Source organism: Apostichopus japonicus, chromosome 6 (genome assembly GCF_037975245.1).
Source record: "Apostichopus japonicus isolate 1M-3 chromosome 6, ASM3797524v1, whole genome shotgun sequence".
Taxonomy (NCBI): domain Eukaryota; kingdom Metazoa; phylum Echinodermata; class Holothuroidea; order Aspidochirotida; family Stichopodidae; genus Apostichopus; species Apostichopus japonicus.
This window is the reverse complement of record NC_092566.1, coordinates 5,396,204-5,408,898: the sequence shown is the minus strand read 5'-3', so window position 1 is coordinate 5,408,898 and position 12,695 is coordinate 5,396,204. Positions and strand designations below refer to the sequence as shown.

At 37.2% G+C, this 12,695-nt stretch overlaps 1 protein-coding gene across 4 annotated transcripts in view; it reads left to right on the top strand.

Moving 5' to 3' along the window:
* Positions 1 to 12,695, top strand: part of LOC139968786 (protein FAM13A-like) — an 81,628-nt gene that overhangs the window by 42,727 nt on the left and 26,206 nt on the right. For 3 of the 4 annotated variants that reach the window (XM_071973167.1, XM_071973165.1, XM_071973164.1), the window contains exons 5-10: positions 3,906 to 4,143; positions 6,356 to 6,459; positions 7,903 to 8,004; positions 9,196 to 9,260; positions 10,930 to 11,002; positions 11,625 to 11,805. In XM_071973167.1, coding sequence (XP_071829268.1) covers positions 3,906 to 4,143; positions 6,356 to 6,459; positions 7,903 to 8,004; positions 9,196 to 9,260; positions 10,930 to 11,002; positions 11,625 to 11,805 — 763 coding nt within the window. The remainder of the gene's footprint in view (positions 1 to 3,905; positions 4,144 to 6,355; positions 6,460 to 7,902; positions 8,005 to 9,195; positions 9,261 to 10,929; positions 11,003 to 11,624; positions 11,806 to 12,695) is intronic. The other variant, XM_071973166.1, reaches the window with a different exon arrangement.

The following is a 12,695-nucleotide window of genomic DNA, read 5'->3' as shown; positions in this document are numbered from 1 at the left end:
CCTGACAAAATATTTTCATAGCAAACAATCAGCTTCATATATAGTTCAGTTGTGACGGTTTGCCGGGTTCCCTTTAGTTTCCTTATTGATCAGGGAAATGGCTGCAAGAGAATTCTTAATCATCAACTTACAACAGGGTATAAAAAAAAGATGAAATAAAAAACCAAATATCACAGAGATTTTTGTGACACTTTTCCGTGTCTTTCGAGAGGTAGTGTAGTTGAATATTGATTATATGCAAGGATAGAAAGGGGTGCTACATATGATTGTATGGAAGGTTCACAGAGGAAGAAAAATAATCAGTTACAATCATTGTGATAATTTCATGATTTTGTTCAACACCTCATCAAAACATGACTCTCCAACCAAAATCAATTTTAATTTTGTAGCCATAGAGTATTCGTGGTCGTTATCATTACTAACCGAATAAGGATTTGTAGTCTAGGGATTGACAGCTTTGCGTGCTTAAGGGTTGGGGTACAGGAGAGGGGAGTAAAGAGGGTGAGGTACTGGACGGGGTATTGAATAGGAATTTTTTTTCAGGTTTGTTTCCAGTGGTATCCTTTTTTTTTTCTTCTTTTTTTTTTCTTTTTTAATTTCAAGTTTTCTACCCTCCAGTGCCTTTGGTTGCATGCATGCTTTACCCAACAGTGTGTTTGTATATATATACACGTTGTACTCTACACTGATTCACTGTGACACATCAAACCCAAAATGCATTAAACTGTCAAAACTTGATGTATGGAAGGCGATTTAAAAACCCTGCATCTCTCCCCCATTAAAGACCACTATCTGGTTTGTGGAAGCAGATGCTCTAAATAAATTTACAATATCACTTAAACATTGATGGCATTTTGGTGGAGAACTTTTGTTTAAAATTAAACAGAAAAACGAGAGGAGTCAGCTCGAGTAGAACAGATACTGTACTGTAGGGTACAACCTCAACATAAATCATCAAAATTCATAACCGGAGAGTCTTCTAAAATATCACGCCTCTCGGAGCACGTTTAACGGAGCTAGCAGCATTCTCTAGCTATGTTTAAGTGGAATCCATCAACATAATTAATAAATGTTCTGTTTTGACGGTCGGTTTTATCAGGCAGAGCAAGCAATGAAGTAATATAGAAATGAGGCCATTATCGCAGAGAAATTGATTTTGAGTCAGATAGTTTTGTATGTATCTTGAACATGCACCAGCCATCTTCAAATTAAGGAATGGTTGTCTTAATTGCGGTGAGCGATTGGATGTTAGAAGATTCATTTACCTACCACTGTATGGTATACTGTAAAACATAAGACTGAGAGTGGAAAATGAGATAAAAATCATGTATAATAGGTCTTGATATATATTTGGTTAAATTGCTTCAATCTAGCACATGTTGATGAAGTGCTACTGTACGAGGGAGAGGGGATCATTAGTGGATCTAATGGAATTATACTGGATCAATACTAAACATAGTTGTTCATATGCTACATTCTAGTGTGTTTATGAAAAGATATTGTGCTAGGGAGGGGGGATCATTAGTGGATCATTTGGAATTATACTGGATCAATACTTAACATCGTTGTTCGTTTCTAGCATGTTGATGTAAAGTTACTGTACTAGGGAGAGTTGATCATTTAAGTGGATCATATGGAATTTTAATGGATCAATACTTTACATACAGTAGAACTTTGTTCATTTGCTGCAATCTAACATGTTGATGAAAAGATACTGTACTATGGAGAAGGCATCATTAGTGGATCAAATGAGCAGCTAAAAGACAATTTTCTGGTCAAGATTTTGTTTTTGGGTGGTGGGGGGGGGGAGGGGTGGGAAGGGTCCATGAATTCTCTCCTTGATTTGCCAGTCCCCAATTATCCATAAATAATCTACATTGGGTCTCGAATTAGCAACAAGTATTGGTATGTTCTTTTAAGTTCATTTATTTAACTGTAGAATTAACTTTGGCCATTATGTGTTACAAACTTCCACTCTGTATCTTTTCATCTTCTCCCGCTAATGTTTGAAATAGAATCTGAAATTGCACAAATTCTGTGGGATTAAATATTCTTATAGCTTATGATGTAATTATGTGTTTGAAGTTTTTAAGTCGTGGAGCTGAAGTCTGGTAACGGCTTCCCGCGATTCTTCTCATTAAATTAATTTCTGCTCACAAGTCACAACCATGATCGTATCGGAGTTTTTAGCATCTGTCAGAAATTATGATAAAGAAATGTTCTCTGTATACTTGCGCATATTATGTGGAAACATGAGAACAGTGGAGAATGAAAAATGGTAAAAGTTAAAAGACAGAGCTGCCACGTTAAAACGAAATGCCAGAAGTGTCTGGTGTACCCTCTGACGTATAAAACAAACGGAAGCAATCATAAAGTACTTACATAGAGTACTTACACAGAGTACTTCAGGGGACAGGTTCAGATTGTGATAATGAAATGGTTGTATTTCTAATAATAAAGTTGGAATGCTCTGAGCATGTTTCAAATTTGGCATTCATGTTACTAGTCGCTCTTTCTATGGTATGTATGTCACAAATGTTGGGCCAGGTTTATGTTTGATGCAGTTTAATTAAGTTTAATTAAATCACGTTTGTGCACAACACTGCATAGTAAAATTGGTGGTATTGTAGTTTGAATTAAGTGAAATTGTTAGATTTAAACAATTTTTGCTGTTATTATATGGACATTTGAAAGTTGCAGTCATGTATTGGTATTTGCAGGGAATAGTTACTGTAAGTTTTCAAGTTTGGTGTAGCAGGCCTTGGTGGCTCTTTAATTTTGTCCGGATAAAGCACTCTACTGTAGTTCCTGTTTGCAAAAACTGATGTACACATCTTATCACTTGTACAGTATCTATCAATTTCCACCGACTTTTGAATAGCATTTTGTTATTTGATAACCAGATGCATTATATCCTGTATTATGACAATATTAATTGTGTTTTTTATTTGCTAGGTCTGGGTAATTAGATCAGCTAACATTACAAATGCTGTTTGCTCAATTGATCAAATTTATTATCATGTTCTTGATGTACTAATAATGTATTTGTTTGATATTACTGTAGCTTCAATGAAGGTACAATGTTTTGCTTTGTTAAACTTACAAATATAGAGATTCTTGACAGAATATTTGTAATACCAAGGACGTTCTTTCGATATGTCCATCCTGGGGAGGAATGTGATGGGAGGGATATCCTAGCTCTCCATTTTGAGAAAGTTTCGTATGGGTAAGGGTGCATAGGTCAAAAGCAATGGTGCATTATAGATACATTGCATCATTTTAACTACATTAGTGTGGTACAAGAATATCATTTGTGTTATTAAAGGTTTAGGCCACTTGGGAAGAGTCTGAAATATTGGTGTGCTACGTGGCTGTGGCCTTGCTTGTACAATGATATTCTCTGCACAATGATGCCATACAGTAAATGGACACAGTAAATCACATATATACTACTGTTGTGTATATTTACACTTATTGTGTACTTTTGTATTATCATTGCCTACCTCTATATTATCTTCGTCATATTCTTTGATCTTGTAATCACTTTTGGCCCTTTTGACATTCCATGGTTATTACCCTGCTTACATTGTGATAGAAATTAATGGAACCTATTGAGCACTACTCAGGCTGTTAATTGAAGTACTGTAATACAGAACTGCTATGTACCATGTGAGAATAATTCACAGGTATTTGGCCTGTGGCAGTTACTGTAGGTAAACATGTCGTGGCTTCCTCAGGACATCAGCCCAGATGTTCACTTTAATTAATAGATCATGCGCCCGCTCCAGAGTGGACAAGCAGGGTCAATAACTCTTGAATTTTCTCTCATGAGTGCAGGTATTTAAAAATAAACTCAGAGAACTCCGACAAGTATTAAGTATAAATCCATTTGATGTTTTTAACAGATGCAGCGATGGTGTGGCTGGACTTCAGGAGCAGGCCTACACTAACATGACTGTAAGAGCCATGATTGAAGACTACGACACATTGTTCAATAGAGGGAAGGAACAAAATGGCCAGTCAGTAGTTCCCCTACCAGATAACTCCAAACAGATCATGGTGAAACCAGCTGTGCAAAAGAGATCACCGCCAGTGAAGCCAGTATCTTATGAACAGTACCTTAAGGACAGATTAGGCAAAGCTGTAAGTGTATAAAATACTTAAACAGGTAGTCTTATATATTTATATTTATACATCAACCAACAGCAACAAGCAATGATGTGCAGTGCTGATTCGTAAAGGTAATCTCTGATCTCCGAAATGACTAAATATATTCCTTTGTTGGACATTCAAAAATGTCCTTCAGGTAATCCAAGCAACAGGGGTGCTCAGTTATACCATTCATTGCACTTTACTGTTGTACAATAAACCTACTTTATTGTTTGGACAATTTTTAATGCCTTGGTTGTCAAATGAACCATTAACCTCACTTTCAATATCACACCTGGGTTGCAAAATGCTGGAACACTCAAAATAAATTTTGACCATCAAGAGCACTTCCCCCAGCCCTCTCCCCTCCCCTCTCCCTTGCCCTCAAGTATTCTAATAAATTGGCAACAACAAACTTGGGATAGAACCTTTACAGATTTCATGCCGTATCAGTGGAGTTCCATCTCAGCTGTTGTCCTAGTTTGCTGATGACCAAAGTACCTCTTTTTTCTTCCTGTTACTTCATCGTGTCCTTGGCAACAAACATCACATTTCCAGGTTTCGAAGCCATCATCAGACTTACCTACGCCAGTACACAACTGTCGTCATTCCAATTCTGTGTTGACATTTGGAATGCTCTCACTTTCACTTTCACTGAAAGAAAGCTCAGTCCAAATGGTTTAAATTTGTCAGTACGCCAGTTTCAACTTGAAAGCATCTTGTGAATCCCTATCAGCAAAGTTCAATTTCCATCATTAAATGATGGAAATTAGGCTTCTTATTTAGACTATTGTTTTCTTCATGTGAGAATACCACTGAACTTTTGATTTTTAAGGTTGCCATGGCAACTGAATGACATTTTCTCCCTAGAATTGGCAATAAAACACATTCTAGTGTTGCCATGATTCATGGCATGATACATACATTCATGTATGTGTTTGAGGATTATTGTCAGTTTGTTTTAGTGTTAATATTATTTTGAATTTAGTGGTTGATGGGAATGGATTGAAGTCTCAAAGCATCCTCGAGGTGATATTGATCGATTTTTCGATGCTATTCGATACTTATCATGCCATGACTATATAAAGTGCTTGATTAGTTTGAATTCTCAAGTTTCATTTCAAATAATGCAGTAACAGTTGGGAACAATTTTTAAATTTCAAATCATGTATTTAACATGTGATTGTACCAATACTTTACGTCAAGAAGTGTCTGGCCGATGTAATGTTGCTCATGAATAGTTCATGCAGCAGTTAATTTTGATGAAGAAACATCTTGGAGGGTATTGTACTGTAGTTTGATCAGATTTGAATCTTATTTTGAGAAATACTAAGTACATTAGGTAAACTTGCAGACCAACCACTAAAAAAGTTGCTCGAGCATATGTATATGCTTTAGAATCGGAGGATTGTGACTTGTGGAAAATCTTCCACTCTGTTGTTTTCCAGAGGGTCGTGATTCACAGGTCATACATGTATGTCATTCATGATCCCAGAATCACATTTGCAGAACTTTGGACGCTTTTGACAGAAGTTTTTGTGACTTCTGAGTTCGAAATTAGAGGGCTCAAGTGGAAAGGAAAAATATATGTCACTTAAAATTAGAGCTACTTGATGCATGTATGGTTAGGCCCATAGGCTGGAGGTAACTATGCCAAAATCATTGCTACATAAACAAACACTCCCCCCCCCCATACCTCCCTCTCCTTCTGAAGGTGTGGATTTGCAAATTATTTTCTTCATGTAATCATCGCATCATTATCTCTGGGTTCCATTTTGTTTTTAATTATATTTTCTTCTTACCCAGACATTGGCATTATTTATTTGCCCTTTAATTTGAACTGAAACTTGACTATCCACTATCAACCGAAATGAATACTGCGTTGTCATGGTAGTTCAGTATCGAATAGCTTCAAAGCTGCATCAAAATTGATGTAAAAAAAGCTGCTTTAGGACAAGGAAGTTCTGTGTCTCGCTTTAGCCGTTTTCTTTCCTGATTTGTGAGATAGATCAAGTCAAACTGTAAAATTACTCACACTTTCCTTCCTTCTGATAGAAAAAGTGTCACCTCATCATTCAATCCAGTGCTGACTCTCCACTTTTCTCAGACTTTGTTAGGCATACAAATAGATCAATCAGGTTTATACCCCTCCACGACAGAAATGATAGCAAGGTGCGACTTGATTTGTTTACGATTTCTCTTACAGTTTGCCAAGAGAGATGCGGAGGAACGGGATGTTAATAGTAATTCCTTGGAGAAGAAGGATAAAGAAGATGGGAGGCTAGGCTTTGATCGCCAGGATGCAATGAGGTAACCTTGGTGACTGAAAAAAAAATCTTAAAGCTAAGAAAAGTTTGTGCTTCTAATCTTTGCTTTATATATGTTAGTACAGTAGCATAGCAACATAGATTCTTTGACAGAGTTGGATGCAAAACCTGTGATTTGAGCATATTATGGTGCTGTCCAATAAAAAGTCATTCTAGCAATATGAATGACCACTTTGCCTTGTCATACCATCTCCCTTTAAGGGGTGTTTCCATAAGACATAGAATTGTGCATACCTTTGTCACTAGAAATCACACCCTGCCACTTCCAAGCTCTTTGCATTTTTGGCTAGATACAACTTGTCATTGATTCACTGCATAGTTTGAAACAGGGGAGTAGATGCATCTTTTGTAGTCTGCGATAAAGTTGTTCACCATTGCTAGAAATTTCAGATACGCTTCTTTGGTATTAAAAGAGAAGTTAACCAAATCATCATAGTTAGCTTGTGTGATAGAGATCTTTGTGGAGAAGAAATTCGTCCAATATCTTCGGCAAATGTCACTCTGTTTAGGAGACGACAGGGTTTATTGTTAGGAGCTGTCATGTTGTAACTGTGTAATAAATGTCGAGGTGAATAAACCTATCCCACCATTTAAATTCTCAATAGTGAATGTAGGCATTGTGGACACTGGAACTAATGTTGGTATTAGGTCATGTAAGGAAGTTTTTTTAATTTTCAGCATTGAAAATATATCTTTATGACAGAAAATGGATGCGATAAATAAATAAAGAAAAACCATTAAAAATTCAAGCAGATGTGTCGTGATGATGCCAGATGTAGATTATTCCAAGTCTAAGGTCTTATTTCTGAAAAAAATGTTAAAAACTGTTAAATCGCCCAAAGGGAATGCAGATTTTCTTTAGCTGTTGGAGGACCTTGTTAAACAAAAGTTGTTTCTATCTCACATTGATGATTGATGATGGTTGTAGTTGGGTTTGCTTCTCTTTTAAGTCACAACTCATGCAAGTAAACAGCTTTCACATGTTTCCATAGCAACCATGCTCACCCGCTAGGATTAACATAATGTGTTTCACTTGCTCACTTACCTGTCTCCACACAACAACTGCCCACCCACTCTACAGAGACTGACCAGATCTTGACAACTCTATAGAGCGCACAATAAGACATTTTGGGTGGTAGAGAATGAGAAGGAGGTAGGTTGACCTCAGGCGACCGGTCACCATGGGTGGGGGGTGGGGATCAGTGCCAAAGGTCACCAGGTCACTCTAGACATGGTAGAGAGTGTGCAGATGTTGTGAGGGAGACAGGAATGTTTGTGTTGATTTGTAATTATCCAAACCAGATAAGTCTTGGCATTTCTCTTGACGTAATGGGATCGTGTCTTCTTAGAGGAAGTTCCTTTATTGAAAGAGCATCGCATCTCTTAGGGGAAATTCCTTTAAATGCTGTTTCCTCTTCTTTGTCAGTCCTTGCGATATCTCCAGCGCAGATGAGAGGGCACTGTCTCCATTCAACTTGGATAGCGACAGTACAGTACCATCACCCATCGTTAGTGATAGTGCAATAGAGTAAGTTTCCTCTCTCTCTCACGGAAGAGCTGTAGGCGTTAGATTTCACCCTCGCTCGCCTCGAAACTTTAGCGTGCTAAATGTGCTCGTTGCCCAAAATAACTTCCACGATAATTTTATATGCTCCAGGTTGTTTTCACAGTCGGGAAAGATTAACATGTACAGGAAATCATTATGACAAGTAACAAGGATTAACGGCAAGGACAACGAACTATAATTCTCTAATCAAACCTTTAAGATAGAGTGTCCACTTTCCCAATGTTGTGATCTGCTAGATGAAATTGATTTGTCAATCCATAATAGATAGCTAATGCTTATTAGTAATACAATGTTAGCTGTTTAGTTTAGGATATGTTCATGATCATTCATATGTTCATAATCATGTTCACAATTCATAATCATGGAAGTTAAATATGAATCTAAGAGACTGACTTCGGTCAGCTTGCAGCTTTGATAAGCCGATGATGGCTTCTTCGCGAGTTCCTGCTTGCAGGAGGATCTAAAAAATACATATGTTCCTATCATCAAAACTAAAAATTAACATTTCACAAAAGTTACAAAACAAGGGGAGATTCTACTTAAAAGTTTTCACAGGCCAGTGTGCATCAGATCATCTTCATTGTAACATTTCTAAGTTGGGTCTGTATGGGCAGTTTTTGTACATAGACTAGGCTATGTATGTGGATTTTATCATGTAGGTTTAATTATTTACATAAAGTGGGATGATCAGTCGTGATATGCCAACCCAAGAAAAGAACCTATTTCCCTGTACAACGGTTTTTTTGTAGAAGGTTAACTTCAAAGAGATAGAAAATCACTTCTGCAAACTTCGTACGTAGAGTTTGATAGCATTTTCCTGTTTTCAGTAATAACAAGGAAATGACTCAAATCTCATCTATAGAGTTTTGAAGACAGTTGAATCATGCATCAAAATGTCTAGATAGAGATCTTAAAGGTCACTGCAGCTGTTTTAAGAAACGAATTAGTTTGAAATAAAGTATATCAATGCACCTGAAAACAAGTAGATTCAATTTTCAACTGCCGTTGAATGTGTTTTGGGTGAAGGGGCTGGGGAGAGAAGAGCAAGGTAGATCACCTTCTAATGGCAATGGAAACCAGCAACATCTTTGGTACTGTCAAACTTTGGTTATCAAATGGAGACTGATTCTTTTTTATCTTTTGTTTACACAGGGTTGTTGACCGTGCCATTAAAGAATGTATCAGCCAACACTTGTTTGGTTCTCCTGAGAAAAATGGTAAGTATGTGATGTGTGGGGGGGGTGGTGGGGGGACCAGAAATCAACTTAACAAACATAAAAATTATTTGACCAATGTTAGAAGTGTATTAACTTTTCCTCTGATTCACCTCTTATGAAAGTGCTCTTAAAAATGAATGTAACTTAAAACTTGTCAGCAACATTCACAAGCAGCCTGCTGAAAATGTCATTTTTAGATTTAAAAGACGTAGATATGTAATGAGCATATATCCATAGGTGGATATATCCATCCATTCATGTATGGAAAATGTCCATAGATATCCATAGATGGAAGATGAAGATTAAAACATTTTTCTTTATCTTCCAGCATTGTAATTCAATTCCTGAAACAAGCCCAGAAGCTGAGAATGATTTAGCTGGTATCTGACAGTAAATTGCTATGCGGAATGGGAACATGTAAAAATGGATAATCACTTTAATACATACTTTTGTATACATGTATAAAAACATTTGGCTGACAAGTCTGTCAGAGTTTTAAACCGCCCGCACACTGACCGACTCATCATGACTTGACCCGAGCTGACTCGACCGTCATTATGTAGAAAATCCTGAATAGTGGGACAATTCGTGTGTGCTTAAGACTACAACTGATCAAGATTCAGTCAGTTTGAAGATGCTGTGGCTTTAGTCGGGAGGACTGAACGTGTAACGTTTCTGCGACAGGCAATGGGCAGTATGCTGTGGTTGGCGACTGAAACTGCACTGTCTTTACAAATGTGACCAATCATGGGTAGTCGAGCAGTATGTGGTATGCTTATTTGGCACGGTTATTTTTACAATAATTGACAATCTGTGAAACGACTAAAGCGTGAAGGGGTGTTAGACCCACCCCCCCCCCTCTCTCTTCCACCACCTCACACAGCACTGTCATGGTTGACATTCTCTTAAAGAAAATTTCCGGAATATCCTTCTCGTAGTCTTGTCACCAAGTAAAAGAATTTGGTCAGTTATTTCATGCTCTTGTGGGATTTCCTCCGACTCCCAAAGTGACTCATTGCTTTACCAACATTGCTTCTCTTCCTTTTCCTCTGTCATAAAGTATTTCTTTTCCTTATGGGATTCGGTTTGTACTCCTTTCTCAGTTTAGCTTCTTTCTCCACAGTTTTTTTTTTTCTTCATTTGAAAGAATCCTACAGGTTCGGTAATCTCTGAATCAACATTTTGGTTAGTGATTTCCTTAGAGAAAGTCTGAAGTCTGTAGGAAGGAAAGGATTGACAGTTTATGAATCTCAAAGGGTTTATTTAACAGTTCGCATGAGTTTATGACGTCATAATTTCTGGTTTCTTTTTTAATTGCCTTGAGATGTACTTATGAAATCACTGCAAGGGTCATGAAATATAGTCTACATGAACTTGCAGTATACCCAAGAGCAATATAAAAATTTTAAAAAAGCCAGTTGGCCTAATTATGATGACAATATTTTAATAGTTACGAGTTTTGAAAGACTAAGACTATGAGGGGAAAAAAACCATCCTGTTTTCACCAGACTTTCATAGTTTAATTCATATCTAGAGAAAGAGAATGACAAAATTGGTTTAAGTTAAATTGTAAACTTCTTCTTCATTGATACATTTTAACCAGGAAGTTACTCCAGCAGTAACACCCAGTGTTTCTTTCCTTCTCTTAAAACAAAAAACAATCCCGCAGCTCCAGTACCAACTCCTCGGACAAAGAGACTCCAGAAGAAAGAGAAAGAAGCTGCTATGAATTCATATCAAAGGTTAGCTCAAAGCAGGCTCATTGTATTTCATCATCTAAACTTAAAAAGATTCTCTCCAAAGTATATTCCATTAAACCAACCAACTGTAAAAGTAAATTAGTCCAAAGCTCTTTATGGACCAATTGCACTATTTTTATTTTACTTGACGCAGTTTGTGTAAATTGCCAATACGGTATTACTAAGTAAATGACAGTCGTGATCTTTCCTCTCCCCCCCCCCCACATGTCACCTTCTCCTTCCTCATCTCTTTCTGAAATGTCCTCTTAGCATAAATTGATTGCTGCGAAATTGTCTTTAGGCCTTCATTTACTATCTTGTCTTTAGGCCTACGTTTACTATCTTGTGTGTGTTTGAAAAGAAACACAAGCTGTTGCCAAGGTATTTAACATCCACCTTGACATTAATGCATTACGTAGCTTGAAGTTACATTAAGTGTTTGCATGTCAGCGAAGTTTAATTGTAAAAAGTAGCTTGTGCCTTTGGTTAATTCTTTGCTTCAGAACAATGTATCTTCCTTTGAGATCTGATTACGGAAGAACTTAAGAGAAAAATTCATTGCAAAACGAAATTTCACAAGTATAAGAAAGAAAAGAAAAAATTCTCTCGTTTGTGGTCTCGACAGCCAAGGAATTTCACACAAGCCAGGAGACTCGCCATCTAAGAACGTCGTGGACAGAGTCCGACAATATTCTTTTGACAGTGTGGACAGTCTGTCACCGCCTACGACGCCACTCCCCAAGAACGCACCAGACTCATCGGCTTTCAAGTTTTTTGAAACTCATGGAATGGTTCTGTCATCTTCGGTGAGTAAACGCCATCCTCTAGATTTTGCTCCTGAATACAGTAAATCTCTTACTTAAGTCTTCCTATATTAGCCCCAAAGTATAAGATGGCAAATGCTTTACCCAATTTAATTTACTGTTTCTATCCACCAGTTTATTACCAGATGTGGAGGAAGGTGAAATGAGACATTCAAAAGTTAGAAATGGGGTAAAACGTTTTGAAGACTGATGATGTTATAATTGGGCGCTGAAGTTTGATCATAAGTGTCCATTTTGCGTAGCATATTTGTCTGCAGTATTAACGACATAAAATGAAGATGTTATGCACCACCATGGATCGTGAACATCTTAACTTACATTCAAACCTACTGTTTTTTATGCTCAGCAAGAAATATCTATGCAAATACAACAGTGGCTCCACTCACCCCCCCCCCCCAGCCCTCCCTCCTCCATGCCAAAAATACCATCTAGACTTTAAACAAATCCTTTACCTACCCCCATCAGAGCATCTTACAACTCATGACATCTTCAAATTCCAGGAATCACTTTCAAAACAGTTATCGGTTCCAGATGGAACGACTTCTGGGACATCGAAGAAACAACCTCGAAATTGAATTCTGACACAAAATATTGAAATGTGACAATTCAATTATAGGGAAAAACTTTGTTAGACTTTACGGTGTCATGAAATTGAGTTAAAGTAGTGGAATGGGAAGATCTCTCTCCTTCTCTCTCTTTGCTGTCTGCTCTCATTTATATCTGGACTCATTACAGAGATAATAAACTGCTATTCATACATTTAGAGAGGAGATGAAAATGATGGATTACTGTAATTAAATTACAGTATTTTAAATTGAATGTAATAGATTCTTTTGGAGCCAGCTTGATATTTGGAAAGGATTCACAGATTG